This window comes from Zonotrichia albicollis, chromosome 12 (genome assembly GCF_047830755.1).
Source record: "Zonotrichia albicollis isolate bZonAlb1 chromosome 12, bZonAlb1.hap1, whole genome shotgun sequence".
Taxonomy (NCBI): Eukaryota; Metazoa; Chordata; class Aves; order Passeriformes; family Passerellidae; genus Zonotrichia; species Zonotrichia albicollis.
Genome location: NC_133830.1, coordinates 4723836 through 4751017, shown reverse-complemented (window position 1 = coordinate 4751017; position 27182 = coordinate 4723836). Strand labels below are relative to the sequence as shown.

Here is a 27182-nt window from a genome sequence, read left to right as displayed (position 1 = left end):
GTATTTCCATCACTCTCCAAAAGTATTTCTCAGCATTTCCCCACTCCAAGCACGCACCACTAATCACCTGCCACTTAGGAGGAGTCTTTTCCACATTCTATTTTTCTAATCTTGATTAATGTCTCTGGGGAAACTATTAGCTGCTTCAAGTCTAGAAGTGATATCCAGTTTAATTAAGATGATAGGAATTTAGCTGCTGATAGGATTACATAAAGGTTTTACAAAGATTCCTTTCTGCTGTCTGGAAACAATTTTTAAAGTACATTGAAAGGGAAAAAATTACAGAGGTTGAAAAATGTGGGGTTCCATACTGATAGAAGGGCACTGAATCATGCAACTGCTCCTTTAGGAATGCAATCCCTCATAATAAGCTCAGCAATCACATTATCTGTAGTCAGTTACTGACCTTTACTCCATAGTAATGAACTCCATATGTTGGCAAAGCTTCTACCACTTTCATGTACCTGCAGACAGATTTATAGCATATCAGATTATTTTCTCTGGAGGAAGTAATATCTATTAACATATTTTTTTCACACATACATCCAGGACACATCATTTATCATCTGCATATTTTGAAGGCCTTAATAGCTGAAGGCCCATATTTTCAGGAAAAAACTTAGCATCTTGGCTTGGGGAAAGATGGGGTATTTTGGCCCAGCTAAAGCAAAAGGAAAATTTCTCATACAACAGAAAATTAAATCTTTTATCAGAAGGTCATAGAACTGAAAGCAAAAATTCTGAACTGAACATGTGAGCCTTTTGGGAAATGCTGGCAATAAAGACCTGCCTATAATTATTCCATTATGAAGCTCTGGTTACAAAGGACAGGCTCCAAATGAATATGTTTATGCCATTGTACAACTGTTTCATGAGGCAATTCAGAAAACCACTGAACAGACCATTTTCCCCTTGTTTCTATTGAGAAAAGACCACAAATTATTGAGACAGATTTACAGGCATTGAGGCACGTGAGAAAAACCACAAGGAGTCTGCACTGTGCAGCCATGGCCATCATCTCAAACATCTCATAACACATCCTACTGCATCTGCTGCTAGGAGGAACACTAAATATTAATGGTAAATGAAAAATATAATTCCACAGGCTCAGTGGGCAGCTTGGAAGACCTTGATGTTTTGAAAACCAAATTCTGAACATTTCAGACTTTCTTACAGGACTTAGGGTAATATGCACCCTTATGAGTTTGGAGTGAAAATTAATTGATGGCAAGCAAGGTATGGCAAAGAGTCTTCAATAAAGTAAATTTCAAACAATTTCTTTTGTCTTTGAGGTACCCAAATGGCTATACAAATGCTGAACTGCAAGCTTGTGAAATGTGAGACTTCAATAATTCCACTTTGCAATGTAACTCAATAAAAAGAGAATCTGACAGATACAAACCACATCATTTGCAGGCAATAATGACCCAAAGACTCTGCCTTGCCACATCTCAACCAAAAAAGAACAGGAGAAAAGTAAAAAATATCATCTTCACAAATTAACAGGTGTCATACTCACTGAACAATGGCTTGTCCTCTGGTCAGACCTTTAATTTGTGTATAATGCTCAATTACTCTGTCCTCACTGCAAACCAAGCACAAAACCCAATTTAGAGGCTCAGTGACTTTGTTCATGTGCCGAAGCTCACCCACCTGCTCAGCACGCAGAGAAGGGTCCCCCTGCCCATTTCTTGCTCTGGTTTACATTCTGGTTCTTGCAGATTTCTTTCCCACCCTTCATTAGGCAGCGTGGAGCTGCCTGGCTGGTCCCCACCATCACATCCTGCCTTCCAGACTCATTAACAAACCATTTCAGATCAGCCTGTTCTGCTGCAGATGCTGCTGCAGAAGAATGGTGCTAATTGTGGAAATTCATCTTAACGTTCTAAAGGACCCAAACTTCAAAGCCTGGTTAATGCTCCATATGCAAGACAGAAGAAGTTCAACCAGAGCTGTTTTCATTCCCGTCTATTTTCTCCCCCCTGACATTTCATAGGTGATGAAAACCACACATTTGTCAGCAATGACCTTTTTGCATTTTTCCCTGTTACATATTTCAACATTTTTGTTTTGGAGGAATGTGAAATAAAATATGCATTTCTGTGTCAAGACACTTGAAAGCAAAGAAAAACCCAGCAGTATTCATTCAGAGACAAACAAATAATAAGCAAGCACGGTACACTTGAAAATCCATCACGTACACATCAAGCCTAAAAAACCAAAACAAACGAGGAGGTTGAATTTGCACAAAGGGCATAAATTCCAAGGAAACAATATCACTGATTCATCCTAAACGCTGTGTTCCTTTCACAGCAAATTCAAGCCCCAGAATTGGAACTGTCTTTCTCTTTCCAGCTTTTCTAGATTATTTTCTTCCCCTGTCCTGTCCAGAGGAGCTGGGTGGGCAGCTGGCAGCCAGCAAAGGTCACCCACCACAAAGGCTCCACTGTGTGACAGATGAAAACTGAGGTGCTCTCTGCAAACCCAGGCCTGGCTGGAATTCAGAATTCATCTCCTTCTATTATAGGGTCCCCACATACTCTGATCCAGCAGTTTCTGACACAGCAATTTAATTTGAGCAAACTTTCAAGGAGGAATTTCCATCAGATCTTGCATAATTTACATCCTTCTGAAAACTAGAAATGCTTGAACATGAGCAATCAGCTCCATGTCCTGGGCTGAAAACTTTTAGAGGAGTTTGCAGACTGCTTAAAAGTGATCTTCTTGTTATCATTCATGGCAATAATTTACATTTTAAATTAACAGCTCACCAGTAAGCAAGTGATGGATGCTCCTGCAGTGTCTTGGTAGGAAAGACAGGCAGTGTCTTCAAGTCTTTTCTGGTGTTCTCATCACTGAAAAAGCAAAAACAGCCCAGAGTCAGTGCTAGTGAATCAGAGATGGACTCATCAGTTTGGGCAGAAGGAAGGGCTGCATTTGCTGCTCACAAATGTGGAGTGCAGCCCCATGACAGGCTGTCATAGCAACGTAACTCGAGATGTCTTCTCACATGACAGTGATGGATATGGTGTCATGCTCGTTATACACACACGTGATGCTCAGGCCACCACCGTATCAATATTTATTCTGCACACCCTCACTCTATTTGCCGAGTGCAGAATGAGCCCTGAAACAGCTGCAGGAAAGCCCAAAAGTAAGGCTTGCAGTGCTAAGTTTTGCTCTGCCTTTAACAATACATTTCATGAAGCAGTATGGTATTTGTTAAATCACAGAAGTTTCACAGTGATCGGATTCAAAACAAAGGGTTTCAGTTCACACATTTTCAGTGAAAACAGTTCTCCTGGACTGCCCATCGTACAGAAAGTTCAAATACTCTGGACTCTAGGCCCAACCTGAAATGAAAGACTGAAGTATTCAGTATGTGAATACTGAAATATGTGAATGCAATTTGTCACGACAGAACCCCGGCAGAATATTTAAAACCTATTTACAGGCATCAGTAAAATGGTTCATATTTTCTCCTCACACGGTCCATTAGTTAATCAGCTGAAACCTGCACGCCCCATCTGGGCAGGATTTCTGCGTGCCTTCAGCACCAGCAAGCACCAACACGACTTTTCTATGCAAAGAATGCACCAGTCCCGTCCATCAGCATCTGCCTCAACTTTGCCCAGGCTTTCCTTGAAGGTGTTTTTTCTGCTCCCAACCTCTCTCGTCATCAGATTGAGCCGTCAGAGTTTCCACCAGAGCTACGTCCCCCTTTGCCATGGGCACTGAGGATGGAGCTCTGCATATGGAGCAACCCTCCCTCCCATGACTCCATCTCCCAGATGCCACATGGAAAACGCAGGGGTTGAAAGGTTTTTTTGTTTTGTTTTTTTGTTCCTTGGGAGCCCAGGCTAATGGCTCTGCAAGGCTCTTCCCCAGCACTGACAATGAGCCTCAGCCCTGAGTAAAGGGGACCACCTCTGGGGACAAGGGAACACTTCAATCAACAGCCTATTTATTCTTCAGCGTCTTTGATGAGGCTGCCAAGAAGGGGTCAATTAGCACCGAGGAGTGCTGCTTGCTGCACTCTTCTGCCAGGAATATCCATTTTTCTTTGCGAGCTGGCCAGCACCCAAGCGCCACAAATGGGGACAGCTGGGTAGAAAATCAGGATTTCTCCTTCCAGCCCTCTAATACAGCCAATGCTCACAAAGGCTGAGTTTTATTCACCCCTTGCAGGCCTATTTTGATGGGATCAAAAGGCTGCAGGACATCTCAGCTTGCAGAGAGAAGGTAGATTTCCAGGGGTTTGTAGGGTTACATGGAAATGCAGACACAGAGCACACTCTTCTGAAGCCATCAGAAACCAGAGCAAAGAATAAAATAAAAAAACCCAAAAAACCACCAAATAATAATAATTAAAAAAAAAAACAACAACAAAAAACTCCCAAAACCAACAACCAAAAAAAAAAAACCAAACAAACTGAAAAACACACACACATAAAAAAAAACCCAAAAAAACAAACCCACAATCCAAAAACCCCCAAAACAAAAAACAGCAACAAAAAAATACAACATAGCCTGAACTCCCTCTTAAAGCTGGATGGCTTGGCCCTCCAAGGTCCTGTCCAACTTCAATCATTGATTCACAGGATAATTGATAATTATGATACTTAAACCACAATTTTCCTCCTATTTTTAAACCTGATTTATCACTGCGATGGCTGCTCCAGCAGGCAGAGTTGGCAGGGAACTACAGTGAAGTAGGAGAGGTTTTGGAAGGAAGTACTAACAAAATAGCTCATTTTTGCCAAACAAAAGGGCTGTTTCTGTAAATGTCAATTCTCAGCCTCGTATTCATAATCAGAGGTTTAATGGGTGGTCATTAAACCCTTATTTAGTAACCTGGTTTTAAGGGCTGAGGAAATAAGGAGGCTGATGCTGGGGAGCCAGGGCAGAGCAGGGGACAGCTGACACCCAGCTGTCACCACTACACACGGGTGGAGAGGCCCCAAACTCTCCTTCCCCAACCATCACAGGGCCAGCAGCCTCCCCATCACTGAGAAATGCCACAAATCCTGGCAGCTGCATCTCCCATGCTCTGAAATGCCACCTTCTGCAACATTTGGGGCCTCCAACAGCACTACTCCCCTTTCTGTTTGGTTTTTGGGCCCTTCACCTCTCTGGTTTTTGGGCCTCCTGACTATCTAAATCTGGCTAAATAGCAACTTTATCCTCATCAATGCCAAAAGGAGGGTGCTAGTTAAGCCCGAGTGATGAGTAGCAGCTCATCAATATGAAAATGTCTACCACTGAATTTAAATTTTGAGGGCCGGCCAGCAGAGCTGGCTCCAAGCAGGGCCCGTGGGCTCTGAGCTGGGACACGCAGTGATCAAAGGGCTGTCACCATGTCTGTGCCATGACAGGGGGCACGTCCCTGCAGCACTGACCCACAACACTGTCAGCAGGCAGAGCCCACGGGGCTGGGACAGCTCACAGCAGAGCTGGGCCTCCTCTCTTCTTCTGCCAACCTACAAACCCATCCAATTTCTCGCAATAACACTGATTTTATGAGGCAAATTTGGCTCCTGGGACTTGTCTTCCTCACAGGACCCAACCTCACACCCTGAGGTTCAGACACCATCCCATCCACAAGCACTGGGAGAAGCCCATCCAAATGGACTTATAAGGGCTGAAACTCTCTGAGAAGCAACATGATTTTTTTTTCTCCCTGCATAATTGTAAGATCAAGCATGAAACAATCCTAGAAAAATGTAAAAGACCTGGGAGAGACAGGGCACAGCTCCTTGCAGGCTGGATGCCTTCAGAGAGTGCAGGCTGGCACGCAGCAGCCTGGATCTGCTGACTGCACGCCCCAGGATTAGGGATGATTCACGGCTTCAGGGATAATAAAAGCCTCAAATGGTCCTCCCCCTCCTTCACAGAGTCCATTATCACTTCATCTGCACCAAGCAAGTCTCCCCTTGACCTTCAGGATCACTTTCCCAAGCCCTCTGAGCGCCAGCTGTTCCCCAGAGGTGACAACTCCCGATAGCAGGAGCGGCGCTTTGAATGATGGCCTGTTCCTGTTTGGTTTCACAAGGACCACAAGATGATAGAGCAATCCCAGGGCAGACAGCCCTGGCTCCAGATGTCCCACCATCCCCACTATCTGCCAGCCCAACACCCAGAGCTGTATCTGGCACGTCCATGGTGGGTTCCCACCAGGAGGAGGACGTGGCTATCAGGACAGGGAGGCCCAACTTGCCTTTAATCTGACCCCTGCACCAGAGGGGGTTTCTGGACTGGTGGTTTTTGGCTTAATTTCAATATATAAACTGCCCAGAGTCAATGGGACTGAACATTTTTTGGCAGAAGGTTTGTTTATTCCCCAGGAGGAGAATATAGGAAACTCTCAACCCAAGTATTTTTCCACTATGGAGAAGAATTAAACAAAGGCAGCAGACAGACCCTTTCCTTCCTATTCCACCCTCTAAACAGGAGTTTTCTCTCTGGCAGATACAAAGCAGAACTTGAATCAATCTGGGCAATGCAAATGGAAATAATGAAAATCTGCATCAGAGCCTACTCACACTGAACCTCAACTTGCACTCCTGGTACTGCCCATAATTAATTCTCTGTCCCAACATGATCAAACATTGGGCAAGGTGCTGTCCCCAGCACGCCCTGCTCGTCAGTGCTAGCTCTATGGAGAGGGAGCTTGACTCTAAAACAACTAGGTAACATGATTAAAAATATTTAACATGAACCATACTATCAACAGGACTTCCCACTTGAAACTCCAGCAGCAAAACAGGACCAATCTCATGAGCTTCCTATACCCTGCTGATGTTACAGCGAGATTTCAGGCATCTTGCTAAAACCCCCACCAGAAATCCACAAAGGAACCAAGCCAGGCCATCGTGGCATGGACTGCCTAGAGCAGAAAATTACTGAAAATTATAAAAGAGTTACATATTTATGCCCCCAGAAAGTGCATCTTGACAGCTTGTAATGGAGTGATACAACACTCCCTGCCAGGCAGAGATTTACAGAACTGTGCTAATTAGGACCATTTGTCAATGAGTTTCCCTGCACCCACTGTCAAAAACCAGCTTATGCCCCTTGCTAAGCAGGTAAGAGCTTAGATGGGGTAAGATGTGGTTAATGAGAGTAACAAAACGTGAAGAACAAGCAACACACCCAGCAGCAAAAGCCATATATTGGACTGCAGCATAGAAGCTTATCAGCCCACAGATTCTTTGTAAATATTAACAACTCGATGAGGACAGGACTTCAGACAACTCTTAACTGACTAAAGCAAGGGCAGGTGTGCCTGAATTGTGTTTATAACATGTTATAAGGTACAAATTTATCACTAGGGAAAGTGCACTGTATAGCAACTTTATTCTTGGAGTTCCTTGACCTCACACAAATACTTTCATGTTGCTAGAGGATCACTGGAATAAGTCACTCCCAGGTTCTCCTAAACGTCACTATCTTAAATTCAGTTAATTCTTGAAATGAATTTTAGGCATAGCACAGGTAGAATTTAGAGTGGCCTTTCCAGCAGAAAATGTCAATCAGCCTCTCAAAATTAACCTGAAAGTAATTTCATGGACACCCAAATATCAGTAAATTTGAGAATTACATATGAAATTCAGGGACATGTGCAGCTGCACAGCAAAAGTACGATACACTATTACCCTACATCATGAAGATGATTCAAAGCATTTCCATTAGGACTTGTCACCTCACTCTCTTCAAGATTTTTAGAGCTAGCAAAATAAATACTCCAAAACAGCACAAAATTAGAGCAGATACTTCAAGGCTTGACAATCAAGGCTTTCAGAGGGTCAGATTATTCAGCTGATGTCAGTAACAGCCCTATTTCTTTAGAAGGACCACCGAATTCCTTTGCACCAAATTGTACAAGAACATCCTGCGCTGCTGCCCACACCCCAGTCTGGTCCTAAAGTGACTTTCTCAAGGTCCTAGTGACTTTCTCAGGGTCCTAGTGACTTTCTCAGCTTGGTGCAGACTCAGGGAAACATGACCAAGCTTTCCAAGGTTCTCCCATTCGTTACACCAAGAGATGAGAACCAGTAACATGGGACCATTCCTTTTTAGCTGGGCTGCTTCAGCAACAGGTGCCTGCTCTGTATGATTGGGGTTTGTTGTAAAATAAAGAGCAAGGCAACCTCAGGCCCCTTGGAGGCTGCTCTGCCCTTTGAGGGACCACAAGAAACAGGTGTGAGGAGCAAGCAGTGAGGCAATGGAGGGGAAAAAATGAGCAGGGTGAAAAGTGCAGGAGAAAAAAGGCAGGAGGGAAGGAAGAGAGAGCAGGGGAGGTGCAGGGAGACACGATGGATTGAGCAGCTTTTGAGTATGCCAGAGCAGCAGGATCTTGGCAGCAGGATTTTTGAAATGTGCTCTCCGACAAATCCTCTTTTGTGACAAATGCCAGACGTTTCCCATCATTTCCCAACCCTTTCAGTTCATGGTCTGCTGGCCCACTCAAGAAAGTTATTTTTCTATTGAGGGGAGCCCAGGATGTGGAAAGGCCATGAACAAGGGGCTCCCGTTGGTACAGGGCTGCAGAGCCTGGCTGGGGCAGGGTGCAGAGGCTGCCACTTGAGCAGCAGATAGCAGCCGCCTGCTCAGAGAGGTATGTGAAGGGGCATTTAAGAGCCTTCCAACCCCATCCGTGAGAAGGACCCTGATAAGCAGCGCACATGGCTTTTCCAACCCCAGCTTGTTGGACATTCAGGCTGTGCTGCGAGTTCCCACCTTGTGCAGCTGCAACAGCTTTGGTTTCACAGCTCAAGGAGGAGCTGCACCAAACACAAAGGGTGGCTGGGACTGGATGACCATTCCCCATACTTGGAGCAGAGCCTTGGACTCCCAGGCCTGACCTTGAGCTCCAGTCCTGTTTCCTGTGCCACATTTCTCTGCTTCCCAAGAACTGCCCAACTCCTGGGCAGAGCAGCAGCACCTCCTGATCTGCAGGGGTTTGGTGACTCCATACATTGGCTTTTGGAAGATGGGCCAGGGGCACATGAAGGAAAATGCAACATTTCTCCCATCAGCTGTGAGCACACACCTCTCCATATGAGGACATGGTGAGCAGACAAACAGGAAGACGAGCGGCTCCCAGAGCCACCTTGCCAGGTGAGACAATGCCACAACTTCCACTTTGCAGACAAGGAACAGGATGCCAAGGAAGCAGCTCTTCATGGCTATAGAAAATCCGTGACCTGCAGCTGCCCTAAATCTTCAGGTCTTCTTTTACAGCTCTTGATGTAAAACATGAATATTGTGAAGACAAACCTGTTTGGTCCTTGGACCTACCACCTACAATGAGTGGTAGATGCCATCCCACAGCCCTGCTATGAAATATCCATATTTTAAGAGCTGCTTGCTCTTTAAGCATCACCCTTAGCAGTCCTCCCCTAACAGACCAGACAAAAGCAGAATGGCTCAGCTTTACCTGAGGATTTACTGCCAAGCAAAAATGGATATTCACAGTTAATACAATGCTTGAAGGACCCAAGCCCTTCCTCACAAAGCAGACTGTTATTTCTAACATTCACACTTTCTTCCTGCTCACACAAAGGTCAGCTTAGCCATATTAGCTGTGGGTTTTTAGCGTGTCTGAGTACAGTAGCAAAGTTTAAAGCTTGTTATCACAGCCTGGCTGATACATGGAGATACATGGAACCACAAGAAAAATAAAGTGTCCAAATAATGATAAAGACCTGACAAATCTGCAAAAGCAAAAAAAGCTGACGTTGAAAAGCTGTCGCTCCATTTCCTCAAAGCACAAAGCACACCTCATGTGACAGATCTCAGCCACCATGGGAAGGAAAAGCAAAAGATTTATTTCTGCTTTTCTAGAGTGAGGATGTTGTTAGGACTCAGACCAGACCCCAAACTCCTGCTCAGAGCTGAGGCTGCAAGACTGGAAAAAAATCCCTGTAGACCTCACAAAGTTTTTCAGCTATTAGAAAAAATGGAGGTGAAATGTGATTTTTCACCGTGAAATGTGATTTTTACAATAGAAAAGGCCACGTGTTTTAATACTGAACTTGTACTTAAGGGAATTTCTAGGACAAGGGAAAAGCACCTTTTACCTGTGGCTGTGGATGTCATGATGCTGCCCCATGTGGCAGCTTCTCCCCTGCATGGGGGGATGCTGAATTTCCTTGCACCTTGCTTGCCTTGTCTCTCATCTGTTTTGCATGCAGAGCACACACAAAAGACCTCTCTAGGTGGCTGGGTTGTGCCCACTCTAGCTCTGCTCTCTGAGTTAGAAATAATTAAAAAAAAAGAAAAAAAAAACAAATAAAAGAAAGTATTGTGGAGGGACTATTAAAGAGGACAAAACACAGTAACCCCTTTTCTGCCCCTATGGAAACTGTACAAACATCACGCACATGAAATCTAAAAATTACTGTTCCTTACCAAACTGCCATAACTGTGTGTGAATATTAAGAGTTACATTGCTATATACAAGTAATAAATCCCATGAGATCAGGTTATTAAATTACTGCAAACATTCTTTTTTCTTCCCTCTTCATCTAATCCTTTTTGCTCATTTCCACCCACAGTGCTTCCACCTAATTAATCTGCTCCATAATAAGCATTCTATACGAATTCCCTGAGAGTCCTCACAGAACTGCTTTAAAATAGGAAATTGTAAAAAACCATTACAATGACATCATTGCAGACTGCATATGCTTTAGTCTGCCCTGAACTGGATGAATCTACAAGCAGCACCAGTGGAAAAAAACCCTGTTGCTATGAAAAGTCTACACAAGAAATGGCATCTTAAGTACTTTTTCTTTGTATTTGCACCTGGTTTGCATGAAAAATAAAACTCTAGGAGAAAAAATGTTTTTATTTCATAATTAATTAATTCAATTCAAATTCAGTGTTCAGGGAGATGGAGCTCAGCAGTTCCCTGCCTGCCTCCCCTCAGCTCCTGTTCCTCATGGCAGACCTGCATGGATTCACCAAGGAAAGCAAAATTTTCACCCTGCCAGAGAAAAACTACTGTAGTCTTCAACCAGCTTTCTTTAAAAGGGTATAAAATTCCATTAAGCTCTTGGGAAGGTGGGTATCTGATACCTGTCAGCAGGGTGAGCATCATCATTAAATCAAATAGATATGAAACATGACTTTTCCTAAACTTACTTATTTACTACCTTGGTTCATCAGATGCTCCCAAAGAAAGCAAAATAAATAATCAACCCCCTCAACTAACAGGCTCTGAGTAAGCAGATATTTGCTCATCTTGTCCTGAATCAGCTGTTTATTGAAAAAGAGGGAGCTGAGGAAAGCACACAGCTGGGTTTGACCGAGACAGAGTTAATGGTTCAGAGCCAGCGCCTCACCAGGTATTTAAAGAAAAAGTGCTGGGAGTCACAGCTGAAAGGCAAAGCACACAATGAGTCACTTGGCAAACAAGGGCCAGGAGCACAAGGGGCACAAGGCAGCGCCAGGGCTGAGCACTGATTTACAGCCAGGCAGACACAGCCTGCAAAAAGGCTCAGGGTATCAGTGCACGGGCGTTTAAAAAGTGCATCTGCATGGAAAAGAACATCAGAAACTGAACTACAGTGCTGCTAGAGGCACCAGATGGGTGTTCTGAGTGAATCCTCTGGTGACCCACCAGCTCTTTTGTATCACTCAGGTGGGAGGAAATGGCTGGGGCTGAAGCAGGATCCAGACCGGGCTCTGGCCAGATGAGATGTGCCCTTATCCCCAAACTTGTCATCCTGCTCCAACCCCAGTCCTGGGTGTGGCCACACCTGGAATCTTGGTCACATAAACCTGGCAAAATTCCCAGAAACAGGCTGGACAAGCCACCTCCAACAGACCTCAGGTGTGTCCTGTTCCTGAGGGTACCTTCCTTAATCTTGGGGTTAGCGGTAGAGTGAGCAGGTGCTCTGCTATCAGACAATTATTAACTTCTTTCCAACAGCTATTTTCTAGCACTGCCCATGTTGTCTTTCCCACATTCTTTTCCACCAAGAGATCTTCCTGTTTGCCTGGCAAAATATTCAGCTTCCCAACAAAAGACTACCCAAAAATCTCACTCTGACCACTCTTAATTAAAAGCAAATTGTTAATACTACTTTCTGCACCTAGATCAATAACTTCACTTTTTTTCCAAGCACGATTTTAAAATTCAGGACTTTCTGAACCAATTACTCCACAGCCTCAGTTGCAGGGCTATCTCTCACCCAAACCTTTCCCTTTTCCAAACTCCTTTATCACCCTCAGAACGATAAACCCCGGTGCCTCGCACATGTCAGCTATCAGGAATTCATTATTTTGTCTGTGTTATGTTATACCAGTCGGGAGTTATCTTTGCAGCCCACAGGCCAGAATCAAAAACGAATGTGTCAGCTATTTAAAGAAAATAGAAGCCCTCCTCCAGCAATTTAATTAACTTCCAGGGAGCAGGGCTGGGTTTCAGTCCTGGAAATGGTACTGGGGGAAATACAGTCCAAGATTACCAGTCAGAAAGTAAACTTCTTTTTTTTTCCCCAAGTTGCTTTCCTTATATAGTCCCTGTAGCTAATCTGATTTTGATAAACATTTTTTCCAGTGCTAGGACAGCATTTAAGACTTCTCAGTTATAAACTGTCTCTCTCATCAAGCTACAAAGGAAAATAAAAGTATATAATATTTTACAGGATTTTTGAGGGCAGATGCTTAATTTGTAAACTAAATACAGCTAAATGATTTATTTCCCGAGGAGGCCAGGCTTTATATGTTGTATATCTACAAAGTGAATAATTAACAGACTGCCAAAACATTGTCTCTTTAAAATTCAAATAAAATTCCCAAAATAAACAGAATATGTACGTTTTCCCCCCAAAACTGAGCCATGCAAGAAGCTGCAATTTGAATCACATTATCTTTCTAAAACCTTTACATAGAGTTTAAAACCCAAGATTTCATAAAACCAGGCCTGCAGATTTTTCTGTTTCATTTGCAAATAGGAGAGTGGAGAAACGCAATTAACTCACGCAGAGTTTCAAAACTCCAATCAATGACTAATGCCTGCTTGGGGTTCCTATTGCAGGAGGAGCTGGGTAAAAAGTGCTGGGAACTCAGCTGAAACACAGGAGCAGTCAACTGGAAGCCGTGCATGATTCGTGAAAAGCAAACATGAGCCAGCATTACATCCTTCCTCTTGAGCAAAGCGCGCCCAGGGCTGCTCAGGGAGGCACAGGGGCAGAATCTGCAGCATCCCAGCCCTGCAGCCCCTCCTGGGGACAGCAGAGCCCAAGGACTGTCCTGCTCTGCCCAGGGCAGCCCTGACCCCATCCCAGGTAGGGGAAGAGGGACAACTCACTGAGCATCCCTGTAACATCCTCTTCATCACACACAGCAGGGAATTATCTTGGCTGGGATCTCCAGTTGGGTAAACAGGAAAAGGAAATGGTACATGGTGGCCTGCTGCCACCTCTGCTCCTCATTCCTCCTGTGTCCCAAAGGCAGTTGTGGCTTTTGAGAATATAGAGTTGTCCAAATCAGGACATGCTGGGGGTGCAATTTTGAAGCATGCAGTTTAGTTTTATAAAGATGTCTTCAAAACCAGGGTCCTCTCAAAGTGGGATTGGGATGGTTCATCTTACATAAAGTCTCTTCCCAGATTATAAACATGTCTTCAAAACCAGGGTCCTCTCAAAGTGGGATTTGGGTGGTTCTTACATGAAGTCTCTCCACAGATAAGAAACTACATGATCTTTAAGATCCCTTCCAACCCAAACCATTCCATGATTCTGTGAAACCCCTGTCCTCTAAGAGCGCAGCTCAGGACCTTGGGGTCCTGCAAAGCACCTGCAAGGACCAAACCCCAAAATCCTTGCTATTCCCATGCTGCCTGTGCTACCAGACCGTGAAGCCCCTCCAGAGTGACCCTGGTGGTGCAGAAATCAAAAGTTTTTTACTTTCTCCAAGCACCCACGTGTCAGGTTTGCTCACTGAAAAGAAACAGATTTCCAAGGAATGTGCTCACCCACTCAGCATGGGGCAGGGGAGGGTGTTTCTCAGCAGGCTGCTGCTCCCTGCCATCAGGGTGTTATCTGGGAATTTGAGCAGAGGATTGGGAAAGAGGTTCCTGTAGAACCACGGGAGAAAAACAAAGCAGTGTTCGGGCCCTGGTACGGAGCTGACATCAGTGGGAATGCCACATGGTGACCCCACCACAGGATGTGTCTCCATGGAAAAGCTGCCTAGGGGATGTGTGTGAAAAAAAGCACACAGGAAGAGATCCCCAGCATTCCCTGGACTGGCCCAATCCTCACTTCCACAGAGCTAATCTCCAGGACTTCAGGCAATTCCTGTATTTGCCGGCGTTCATTCAGCACTAATCCAGCACCAGAAAAATCAACCTGCACGTTCTCACGGAGGCGGTGCAAGAGCCACATTCCAGAAGGTGATTCAAAGCAGAATGTCCAAATGACAGCGAGCAGAGAACACTCTAAAGGCACTGCACAGGGACACAGTCTGTGCAGCACAGCAAGCTGTGCAGCAGAGGACAGTCCTCCAGTATCCTTGTTAAGATATGCTGGTAATTAAGCCAGTGCTTTATCAGCGCTGGCCCAAAGGGCCACTTGTGATATGTGACATGGAATTCCCTCACTCCTGGTGTGCTCACTGGGACAGCTGGCTGGGCTCATTTGCCACAGGGGTATAACATATGTTCAGTTTAACAGAGAGAACAATTGCTGCAGCTATTTCCATCGGACTCTTAGCTGCATTTGGAAATCACTCTTGTAGCAGAGTGCTCTTCCCTACAATTTTCTTTAAATACTTCTGAAGGTAACCAAGGGCAATCCACTCCTTGCAACATGTCCATGGAAAACAGCCACAGTTCCTGGGCTTGTGAAGCCATACTTACAAACCTATTTATGGCAAATGATAAGGAGGCTTTGTTAAGTTTAAACCACGTAAGGGAGGTTTTCACCACCAAGGTGGTTTTTAACATTAACCCCTGTTCTTGAGAATCAAGAAAATTGTGCCACCAGTTGCTACAACTTAACAAGTTACTTATTGCGGAGTCAGCAGTGATTTTCTGGTTATCTGTGCCTAGCTGAGCTAAGCTTAGGGCATCCCTGTAGGGATCAGGCAAGATAAGGGGGTCTTTCTAGAGAAAAATGCAGCATATTGCAGGTGTAAGCAGTGTACTGGGGGTCACAGAGCAGGTCTGCAGCATGAACAGGAACAGAAATGGTCTGCACAGCCAGCCCACCCAGCTGACCAAAACCACCTTTTTCTCCCTGCAGGTGTGACAGCATGCCAATGAACAGCAGGAGGGGGCCTGATGGACTTCACAGAGCGTGTCCTCTGGCAGAGAACAGACAGGCCTTTGAAGGGAAGGGGTCTGGGGATTGGCACTGGCATTTACTTGACAACTGCCCCCTCGAGGGAAAGCAGAGCCACTCAGGCAGTCAAACGAGACTTGCTCCCTGCGTTTGGGCACACAGGTCTGTACTGAGCCCTCTACAAAGCTGTTGCAGCTAAAGTGTAAAACACACTTCTCCCCCACATGGAAACTCAGCAAGCAGTAAAATATTAACGTGACCAAAGCCAATCTTCTGGATCTCTATTTGCTCAGCGAGCTGTTTCTAATGGAAGGTCTTTCCCCGTGGCTCCAGCAGGTCCAGGTGATCCCACCAGCTCCCCTCAGCCCCTTATCACAATCAGAGCTGGGTAAGCAGCACCTCCAAGGGAAAGGCAGGCCTGATGATGAAGCTTTAAACAGAGCAAGGGGGGTGCTTCATCATCATCAGCCAGAACACAAGTGTTGGGTCAAATGTGGGGAGGGAGAGGCCCCGGGGCAGCTGCAGGAGAACATGGCTCATTGATCCCAGGGCAGCTGATGGCTCAGGGCTGTGGGCAAGGTCACCCACAGGGACCCAAACACAGGCCAGCAGAAGCACAGGCAATGGTTTGCTTGGCAAAAATCTGGCAAAGCACAGGTTTTCCCAGCAGGGAGGTGTGGGAGCTTCCCCTTCTCCCACTGCGGCACCCACACTCGGGAGGGGAGCACAGCGTGGTGGCCTCAAACACTGTTTTGACTCAGAGCTTGCTCACAAAAGGCATTACTCACCCTGCAAACTCAGATTTTATCCAGCCCAGCAGCACATTTCACTTTCTTCGGGCACTGCTCGCAGCTGGACTTTACCCCCATTCGTGATTGTTTGCAGTACAATGCCAACACAGAAAAACACATCCATCAAACACACCAGTATTAGAAAGGAAAATGTTATTACCTGGAATAGTCCCCTTTAGCTTCCTACAATTGAAAAACAGTGACAGAATTAAAACACGATCTCTTCAAAACCCTCGGTTTTCCCAGCATTGTTCACTTCCCCACTCCCACAGCTCTGCAGGCAGATCCTGACCCCCACCACACTCCCTGCATGTGCTCAGGAGCTGGACCTGGCCCCTCGTGCTCCCAGCTGCAGACAATCCACCCACGGCACAAATAAAACTGCTTCCAAAATGGGGATGAGTTTCACATTGCAAATCAAATGCTGCTTTTAGTGCACAAGGAGTGAAATACAATTCTCCCTCCTCTCCCATCCAGGCAAAGGTTGGCTGTACAGTCAGGTCAGCACTTGGGAGGAATTGTGCTCACTCGAGATGAAAACAACTGTTCAGGCAGATCAGGCTGCTGCTGCTTTGCTGTGGCACTTTGTCAGTGACAATGCAATGGGGGAAAACCCCCAATTTTTTAAAGGCAGAATTTTATTTCATAGAAAGTGGCAAATAACTGGAGTTTAAGTCTCATTAGAGCAAAACTAGATTAATGAGAGGGAAAACTAACACTGTATATTTTAACATAACAGAGGCATTAAAACCATATGCTTGGAAAAGAAGATTCCCAGGCATAACAGAGCTGATTGAGCTACAGTATTTACACTTTTCTTCCCAGATCTCTGGAATGCATTTAAATTACAGTTAAGTGATAAAATGAATGGAAACCTGCCCAGATAAATGACTTTCCTTGATTAGCTTTTACTCTTTCCATTTAAAACTCCTCAAACAAACATTTCAAAAACAACTCCTGCGTGTTCCAGCTTCCTCTGCCGCGGAGAGCACAAACAACCCTGCGGGGGCTCCGTACGGAGCGGGGAGGGAAAAACTCCGGGAAGGGAATAAACTGAGCCAAACCGAGCCGGGGGCAAACACTCACCTGGAGCACCAGGGCGGCCAACTTGAACACGGTCTCGCTGTCCACCTCGATGTGTCCCTGTGCGGAGAGAGCGGAGGGTGAGCGGGCAGCGGGGAGGGAGGGAAGGGAAGGGAAGGAGGGGGCTCGGCGGAGGCGGCGCTGCCGGAGCAGCGCTCCCGCCCCGTGTCCCCGCTGCCACCGACACACACACAGAGCCCGTCCTGCCCAGCCCCAGCCCGAGCCCTGCCCTCCGTACGAACGCTGCTGCTGCTGCATTGCACGGGATGCTGCCCCGTGCTGCTGCGCCCCAATCTGCCAGACAGCACCCCAAGGATGTTAATGCACACCCCATCCTCAGGGAGAGGGTCACAGCATCACAGACTGGCTCTCACACACTGCAATCTATGGAATTACAGACTGGCTGGGTTTGGGACCTTAATGACCATCCCATCTCGAGCCCCCTGCCCTGGGAAGGGACACCTCCTGTTGGCGTTCAAAAACACATAATCACGGGAGATTATATGCGGTGCTTTTTATTAAAGCGCTCTAGGAACCGGGGTATTACCCAAATCTGATTCCGACCATACATCTGAAATGATCATGTTTTTATACTCTATCTAACGATACTTTATATCGTTATATAACTTTCATGTTAATTATTAAACTTATATTGTTCTATTGTATACATAAATTTAGCCCCTCTCTGAATTTCCAACATAGTTTCTCATTATTCCTCTTATGGTTATATAATAATTATATTGAATTACTAAACAATCATCACATCTAACAATTATATAATTTATCATACTGCTTATGCAGGTGCAGTTGATCTGGGAAAGCACAAAGCTTAACATTTTAGATTCTGTCTTTAACTTTTTCCAGGGCTCCACTATCACTTCCACCAAGCCAGGTCGCTCCATCCCTGCAAGTGTTGCGATTCCGCTGTTATCCCTGGGGAAGCTTGGTCCATTGATCAATTGTATTGGGTCTGGGTGATATTAGCATGTTGAGGGGTTGCTCTCAGTCTAGAGGTGTGGTCTAATTTTTGGAGGTTTTATTTTGCTCCAAGGTTGCCCCAGCCAAAAAATGCAGAGCAGTGGCTTATGTGTCAGTGAACCTGGTGGGTGAGTATGTGTTTGAAGGTGGTTGCTGGTTTTGAATTTCCACTTGCAGGGATGGGGCATGGCAGATACACAGTTGGATGGCACCCAGGAGCACCTATCAGCTCCACAAACAGCAGTATTTGACAAGATCTAAACCCCTGACAAGAAAAGTATTTATTCCCCAGCTCATTTCTGTGCTCTCCACTCATTTGGGTGCATCTATCCCCTGGGATAGGCCTGGCCCAGCCAAAAGAAAACCAAGGAACTACATCCACCTCTCCATAAAGAGTTTTATTGCTTACAGTTTTAGGGCCATTCCTTGTTAGCTGTGATTGTGGTACACAGCCCCCTGATGCTAAACCAGCCATACTGATTAATCACAGGGACAGCATCACTGAGTCCTTTGTCCTGCTCAGTCTGCATCCTACAGCTTTCCTTTCCTCCAACTCCACTGGAGCTCTAGAGCAATGTTCAGAAAAACTGCATGGACCCCATGGTGAAAATGTCCTGTGCCTTGAGCCCACCCCAAAACCAGCCCTGTCCTAACAGCACTGTGTACTCAGAAACTCCACAGGTGCCAAAGCATCAAAAATACACAAGAATCCTTTTTTTTTCTCCTGCTTACAAGCTTAAGTACAAACTTTCCACGTTAGTTTCTTACCAGGAAAACCCCTGGCCTTGGTTGTACTCAGGGACCAGCAGTGACACTGGAAGAGCAAAGGAGATGCACTGACAGTGGCACTCTTTACTCCTCTGCACCCTGCAAATAGTGGGTAAAGCACAAACCTGAGCCTATGGAGCAGCCCAGGAACTCAGATTTTTCTTATTGACCTCCTGTAAATGCAGGTAGTGGACATGATGCCTGCCTCATGTCACTGAGATCCCAACACACCCTTAGCCCCCAGGATCTGTTGGCTGAATGAGGAGACAAAGCAGACCAAAAGCTGAAATAATGCCAAAACCAGGGCAGCAGCAAGATCTACAGAATCACATACAGATACAGGGAAATGACATCTCAGAATATATTAGGGCACATCTGGAGCTGAGCTAATTTACCCCAGCTGCAGGTCTGGCCCACAGAGACTAAATACAAAAGTTGAACAAACAAATAATTCAATTTTCATGGAAAGGAAGTGTTTTTGCCAGCTTTGTCAATAAAACATTCCAGCAGTAGCACTCCCCCAGGCCTCTCTGACAGGCAGACTAGGAGGAATTTCCCCTTCCCAACAGGTGTGGCACCAGCTATGCAGGAGAAGCCCCCAAAGCATTCCCAGACATATTTTATTAGAAGGAGAGGAGGGGCACATCAGAAGTTCAGAGAAAAAAAAATAGCTTGAAGTGCATCCTTCCTTCAGATCTCTTTCATGTTGGTGCTTAAGAAAAGAGGCAAGATTGCAGCCCAAAAACTCCTCATGTAGGTGCAATTTTAAGGCACTTTGTTACTTCCAGGTCTGTATCAGGTTAGTCTTTGTCATGCACATCTGAGCTGGCTTTTTGAAAGCTTAAATTGCATCTGGCAAGCAACCTCTGATGCCAGCTGTGGTGGTGAGAGGATTACAGGAGATCAGGTCACCCCAGCACCACGGTGTCCTTCACCAGCACACAAAGAACTCTGATATGAGAAAATGCCATCTCAGGGAACCCCAGCTCAGCAGGAAAGGTGAGATCTGGCTCAGCAAAACTGCCCTGGATCACAAAATCAGGGAAAACAGGGACAGAAGGGGCTTTAAAAGCTCACCAGGAGCACAGCTCTGCCCCAGGGCAGAGTCAGCTACATGGGGCTCGTTGCCTTTTAAGCCTACAAGAAACTCAAGGAGATTTAACTCTCCAAAGCCCTCTTGATTTACTGCTGGCTCTCAGATAAGCTCAGAGCACTCAGAGCTGCTGCAGCAGAGTATGCTGACCCACAGCAGGAGCTGCTGCTGGCCTCACAGGGGTGTTTGGGACTTCATAACCAAGCACCTCCTCACTTCTCATCTTCACAGCACCTCACAGCCATTAACTAATTAGCAAGAGTAATTATGAGGCCGCTCTTCTGCGTTTGTTTGCTTTTTCCTAGACACTGGCCTTAAGAAACTCTGGTCACTTTACTGGCTGCCATGGCACGGCCACAAGTGTTAACAGTGATGCCACAAACCACTTCATTTAGGGTTTTAGGAGACCAAAGGGAGCATGAAGGGGGACTGGCTTCTCCAGGTGAGGAAGTTTCAATCTTTGCTTTGAGTGAGGGATTTGCTGTGACAGTGCTCTCAGCTTCAAATGCATTTGCTTAGAAGCTGTAAAGAGTGAAGAGGCAAGAGGATCCTCCCTAAATTGACCTCTTGAAGATGTTGCAGGTGTCTTGACCAAGCAAAGGGAACAATCAGATCACCCCAGGAGCAGGGCTGCCATCATTCTCTCCAGCTGCTGCAAACCTCACAAGAGGGTGGACCAGCCAAGTTATTGTCACCACAGTTATTGCCACCACACAGTAACAGTGGCAGGAGACTGGGGCCACTCTAAGCAAGGCTCAGGAGAAAAAAAAAAAAAAAAAAAACCCAACCAACCAACATAAAGAACAACCCACCCTTTAAAGGGATTAAAGATCACGGAAAAGGTGCAGGGAAGTGAGGGGACTGCCCTGAAGTGCTGCAGTAGCTAAGCAGCAGAGCAAGGATTTGAAGCCAAGGATGCCAAAGCCCAGCTCAGCCTGTGTTTGACAGACTAATGCTCTCCAAGTGACAGTCTTGTCCTGGGCAATTCCCTCTGAGCCTGCAAGTACTTTTTCATCATAATGTAACATTATTTGCCATCTGGCTCACCAATTGGCCATTGCTGTGATGTAATCCAGCTCTGCCCTGGGCTGTCATGGAGTTTGGACAGCCCTTGGCTTGACACAAATCCAGACAGTGATATGTGCTGTTCTGCAGTGCAGGACCATGACTCTTCTCAGTCACTCAGGCAATATTTTGATTTTATAATCATCCTTCAGCCTGGAGGTTGGCAGATGGGGGTTTCTGTCTTAGTATTGCTTTATCAGCAAGGTCATATTTCAAAAATAGATGAGGAAAATGACTGTAAGAAGATTAATTTTTATTGCCTGCCATTGCCAGGGTAATTCCAGCAGAGACTTCAGTGGGCAAGTGAGGGGGCCCTGAGAGCCAGGGCAGCCAGGGCTCCCACAGCCACATGTTGAAGATGAAGATTTTCCTAAATTTATCCAAGTGGGAACAAGGTCAGCAGCACGAGGTTAAGCAGATGTATGTCATTCAGATAATGGAATCTGACTCTTCTACATTTGAGATGTAAATGAGTTTAAACAGACTGGTGACTGCAGCCCCAGGGAGGGGATGAAACTGATATTTTTCAATTAGAGTCTGCACAGGGGCTGATCATTTTAACCAGTGAGATAGATTCAGCCAGGAGACCCCTGGCGTATCTAAACACTGAACTCGGTCCAGCGGATTCAGGTGCTGGCTTTTGTCATCCTGATAAACATCAGAGCAATAAAAGGCTGCAGCAGGTGTCCAAACTGGTTGGCAATTACTGTAGAGCAGGAGTGGGTCACTATCTCAGCATTTGGTTAAGAACAACTCAACCTTCAGTGCCCATGGGCAGAATTCAGCCCCCAGTTCAGATAGGAGCTCTTGCTACACAGACATAGACTTAGAATGTGATAAAAATCACAAGCTTAGTCATGAATAGAGCACTGAACCCTCATTAGACACAGCAACCACACTAGAATTTACTGCCATAGAGACACAAGTTTGAAATCCTGATGAAAACTCAGATCAAGAGTGATGATAATCAGATGAGCATTAACTGTGTTAGGCAAATCTTTAGGCTGTAAACTCAGATTAAAGCAGATTTAAAAAAATAAGCACACTCAGGAACTGTCATGTTTAACTCTTTAGAGCAACAAGTGGAAATGGACATGGTTTGTTCAGACCACATGTAACCTCCAGAGGTTAAAGGCTGACAACAAAATCATTTCACCAGCAGATCTGAGAGCTGAGATACCAACACACTTGTTCCCTCAAACTAATTCCTTAAAAAATTGTGTTAGCCAAAGACACCCCCAAAAATGCACACACCATGATTGAATAGCCTCGAGACAGCCACAAGACTGAATATAATTACCAGTGATTACTGAAAGGTGCTTTAAAAAAAGCTGAAAGAAGGGTGCAATTAGCAGAGGGAAAGAAAGGACCCAAACCGAGGCAGGCAATTAGCTGGGTGTGGAGCCAGCACAAGGGAACAAAGCCGTGGCAGCACCCCGTGCCCTGATCCAGCACGGAGGTGATTCCCACCAGGGATGCAGATCCCTGCCCTGTGTCCTGAGATGGGCTGGCACAGCCCAGCAGTGCAGAAAGCTGAGCAGCTTTTCAGTGTTTTTAAGGCTTTTTTGTGCCAGGCTGGGGAGGGCAGTGGGTGTTGGCCACAACCTGTTCCGCCACACTGGCTGTGCAGGAGGAACTGGGTCAGGCAGATGCTGCCACTCACCCTGCCTGTGCTGGGGAATTAATTACTGCACAGAGACAAACACATGGATAACTCCAGCTTTCAACTGCCTGTCCCAATTACCAGCACTCACACCTACATGTGAGCCCTGGTGCTGTCACCTGCTGTTCTCACTGCCCTGCAGGGCACTGGGGGCACCATCCCATCCCTCCTGCAGCAGCTGCTCCAGGCTTTGCTGAGCACCTGAGCTGGGACTCGGCTCCAAGGACACAAACTGGGCTGAGAAAAAGCACAGCAAAGCAAGTGTCAGCCTCCAGCACGTCAGGGAGGTAAAGCAAAGCACAAAAGCAGCGGAATACGAGCTGCTAGAGGAGCAAATGGCACTCTGCTCCTCCTGACCTTCCTGGGAGAAACACTTCAGACTTCCACTTGTGCTGCATTTCCCCCATGGGCCCTGCAGCCTGGGTGGCTCAAAGCCTCACAGCTGCTCCACAGCATTGAGATGGTCGATGGTATCTTCTATTTCGCGTATGGAACCCCACAGCCCCTCACACCAAGCACAGCCTGAGACCAAGCACAGCTCAGTGTGCAGAGGCGGATGCTGCTCCTCCCTGGCCATTCCTGCTGCTTCCCACCCCAGGGGCTGAGGCCAACCCAGCTCAAAAATAAAAGCTGTTAATGGTAAGGGACAGGTTCAGGTTTCCCTGTTACACCCTTTATTTTGCTGTCTCTGCCAGCCACTCTCATTCATTTCCTTCTGCCTTTTTTGTGCCTCAGCAAACACTTAGGTGAAACTCCAGGGACAGGAGCAGCTACTCCAGGACTCACCTGCACAGTGAAACAGGAACACATTTACTGCTGCTTTCTTATTAATACAAGAGTAAAAGCAGAGAATGGGGAAAGGCCTGAAGACTTCTCTGGTTTGCAAACCAGGGCACAGAGCAAGTGTCATTAGCCTTAACATATAATCACAGCCTTTTGCTTTCCTACCCCACCATCACGGTGAGATATCAACACACACAACACAACTGGCTGAGCTGTCACAGCACCTTTGCTCTGTGGCCAGGACATCAAAGGTGCAGGACTCTCCATGGCAATTAACCCAGTTGTCAGTCCCAGGAGGAGGTGACTATATCCAGAGATGTGAGGAACAGAACTCTGGCTGCAAATCAATTGAATATTCATATTCAATGGGCCAGCCCAGCTGGGACACAACCTGCACCTCCCCAGGAGCCCCACAGGTCCCTAGGGCACCTTTTAGAGCAGGACTTGGATCAACCTCAGCACTCGCAGGAGGCCCTGGACTGTCCCCACACCATGGCCAAAGCCATCAGCACAGCCCCAGGTGAGGTCTCTGGGGGTACAGTGGGGGCCCCATGGACATCTGCCAAGCTACATCACAGTGGGGTCCTGTCACATGTTATTCACAGGCTCCATCCTCCTCACCTGCTGACATGAAGGCTGGGCCATGGAGGTGGTGCCATGGCAGAACCCACAGCAGAGAACAGCCCTGGAGGAGCAAAAAGCCAACTGCTCCTGCTGAACCTCAACCTGGGCTTCACATGTGCTGCCTTTGGGAGCAGAACAGCCAACTCAGGCAAGGGACAGAGGGTGTTTAATGGCCTTGGCTAGGATCAGACTGCACTGTGTTACAGGGCTACATGGGAACGTTCCCCTCTCCCTGGAGGTGGGGGAGAATTAGGAAATGTCCATTATAAAACTTTCGAGAGCTCTCTGATATATGACCACTGTGCTCCCCAGGAGCTGGGAGCCAGCCAGGCTTTATGCTCGCACCAGGGGTCTGTTTCAACAGCTCTTCTTGGTAAGCACTGGTCCCCAGGCTGCCAAGTGCTCACAAGCATTGCTGTTCATGGAACGAGCACAGACTCCCCTGAAAACTTACATTTCCTTTAACTTTTCCCTTTTTTTAAGCAATTCTTACAAGTCCTTGAAACAAATGGGAATTTAAATAAACCCCCCAACACCCAGAGATACAGAGGAAATGGGGAACACGGCCAACTTGACCAAGATCTTAGTTTACAGAACATATTTTAAGGCCTGGCAAAGACTCAACCATACGACTGCAGAGCTATATGGAGGTTAGCCCTAATGCATAATAAACTTGACAGTGCTTTGCTAGCCAAGTAGGGTGTTATTTTTCCAAACTTGGCTGTTTCAAAAGAAGAAAAGACTAATTTATCTTTCCAAATTTATCACCAGCATGTGCGTGACCAGCTCTGACCCGCCTCCCTACAAGCATCCCAGCTATGGTCATGGGCTGTGCAATAACACACTGAGCACTTTACATTTACAGAGCTCCCTGTGCAAACACAGCCATTCCAGATACCCACTGCACCAGGCTGCCCCTCTCCTGAATTCCAGCAGGTTTCAGACAGCTATAAATCTTAACCCAGCTTCTTGAAGTCAATGGTGGGTGAGAAGGCTTTTAAAGTGAAGTTGTCACCACTGAAGGCTCTCAGGCAGCGATACTCAAAGGCTTGGAAAAGAGAGCCCAGATGTACACAAAGCAACTCCAGCCTTTGCATTCTCCCAAAATACATGTGGATAAACGAGTTTTTAATCAAGTCACTGGAAAGCACTTGCACAGACCTGGATATATAATTACCACCAGCTCCCACCTCGGTGGTCCAAGCTGTTCCTGGCAATGGAAGTGAGTTCTCCAAGCTCCAAGAGCGTGGATGCTGGAGAGCAGGAGCCAGCCAGCTGCTGGGACCACACAGCACTGAGAGGGACCAGACCAGGGGGAAAATGGGCAGCTTGGCATGGCAGAGGGCAGGGTGAGAGCTCTGGCAGCATTTGCTGTCTCATCTGGGTGCCAAGCTCTGTGCAGTGAGGGGGCACGAAGTGCAGCAGCATATGCTATGCTCTGTTCACATGAAAAGGGGGCTTCACAAAAGTTAAAATGAGGTCTCAGCCCTCTTGCCTCAGGCAAAGGGGTCTCCCCCAGCTCCCCACAGGCAGAGGAGACTGCACAGAGAGCAGCACAGGCCACAGAGGATGCACAAACCTGGCACGTGCCAGCAAAGGTCCCAGAGGCACAAAGCAGCTTTGACAGTAGAGGAGCACAGAGGTGGGGGAGTGGGTGGGGAGTAGAAAGAAATGCATTTTTGGCAGCTGAGATTTTATTGTCTATCCTGTCCCTTCCTTGCCAAAATGTCTACAGAGATTGCAAAATGCACAAGGCCCAGATTCCTCCAAGTCCTGGCAGGGTGAAGCAGTACCTGATTTGCAGAAAGGAGCAGAGAGACTTGCAAGAAGGAATGTGGGGTTGAAAGGTGAGGAAGAGAATCATGGCTGTGCACTGCAAAACACCAAGCAAGCCTTCACCCTTTTCAGAGCTGTCATGCAGGTTTTGATTTCATTATTTATTACTCATGATCATATTTTGTAATATATTATGTAACTAAGAATATAAAATGGTATAGTGTTTACCCTAAGTTTTTATTCAGCTGTTACAAGACAGCCAGCACACACTGCCCAGCAGCTCCAGCCTGACCCCAGAGGTGCTGGACTTTCTTAGGAGGATTCCATTCTCTTTGATTAGAAACAGCCCCTTACAGAATTGCACACACAGACATCTCAAAGAATACTGTAAATACATTTCTGCTGCAGCCTCTGCACCTTGCAAGCCAAGGATAAATCCACTCTAAGGGAAGGGCTGGCACAGAGCTTTGCCATTGTGCTGGCTGTGCCTGGCTCTCCTGGTGTGCCCCATGTGCCAGCAGGAGCACTGGCACCCCCATGGCACACACAGGGCAGCATCACCCCCCCCTGCTCACAAAAGCATCCCTGTCCCCTAAAGACAAGGGAGCACAGGTACCCACACTCTGCTGTGCTGTCAACACATGCCAGTGCTCAGGAATGTCACAAGAGCACTCAAGCATCAGGCACTTGCACCACCCTGGATTTGGGTTCTCCCTATGGGGAAAAGCTGCAGTGAAAACTTTGGAAACACCTTTGTGAAAGCAAAGAAACACAACTGACTTTGAAGCAATCTCATCCACGCAGGGCTTAGCACAGCCCAGGTGTTGCAGCATCTCTCCCAAACCACATTCCTGGCCCACACAGAGCACAGGCTTCCTGCAGAGATCCAGGTTAGGATATTGCCCTGGCAGGGCATCCTCTGGCACTGGGAGCTGTCCTGGACACATGGGCTGGGTGTGAGCTCCTGCTTTTGTCACACTGGGGGTTCCTCACTCCAAGAACACAACAAGGAAAGGAAAGGGAAAAATCAAAAAGCCAAGCTGAGTCAGGCTAACCTCCTGGAGCTGGATTAAGGACTGAGAAGTGGCAGGGAACATTCCTGGCTGTCATCAGTGAGCATCAGCCACTTCCCTCATGGAGCTGGGGATGCTCCTATTCAGACACCCCTGGCTCCTTCCCTGCCCCACAAAGGAGCCAGCAGCACCAGGGGAGAGCACAGGCTGTGGGAGCACATCTGAGGGGCCTCTGTGCATCCTCCTGCCCCA

The 27182-nt window shown here is 46.6% G+C and overlaps 1 protein-coding gene across 5 annotated transcripts in view; it reads right to left on the bottom strand.

Annotated features, from left to right (window-relative positions):
* The window catches only part of FRMD4B (FERM domain containing 4B), a 125693-nt gene that overhangs the window by 24475 nt on the left and 74036 nt on the right, over positions 1-27182 (bottom strand). For all 5 annotated transcript variants that reach the window (XM_074550385.1, XM_074550386.1, XM_074550383.1 and 2 more), the window contains exons 6-10: positions 17171-17227; positions 16245-16267; positions 2772-2855; positions 1520-1585; positions 407-464 (exon numbers count right to left, since the gene is read on the bottom strand). In XM_074550385.1, coding sequence (XP_074406486.1) covers positions 407-464; positions 1520-1585; positions 2772-2855; positions 16245-16267; positions 17171-17227 — 288 coding nt within the window. The remainder of the gene's footprint in view (positions 1-406; positions 465-1519; positions 1586-2771; positions 2856-16244; positions 16268-17170; positions 17228-27182) is intronic.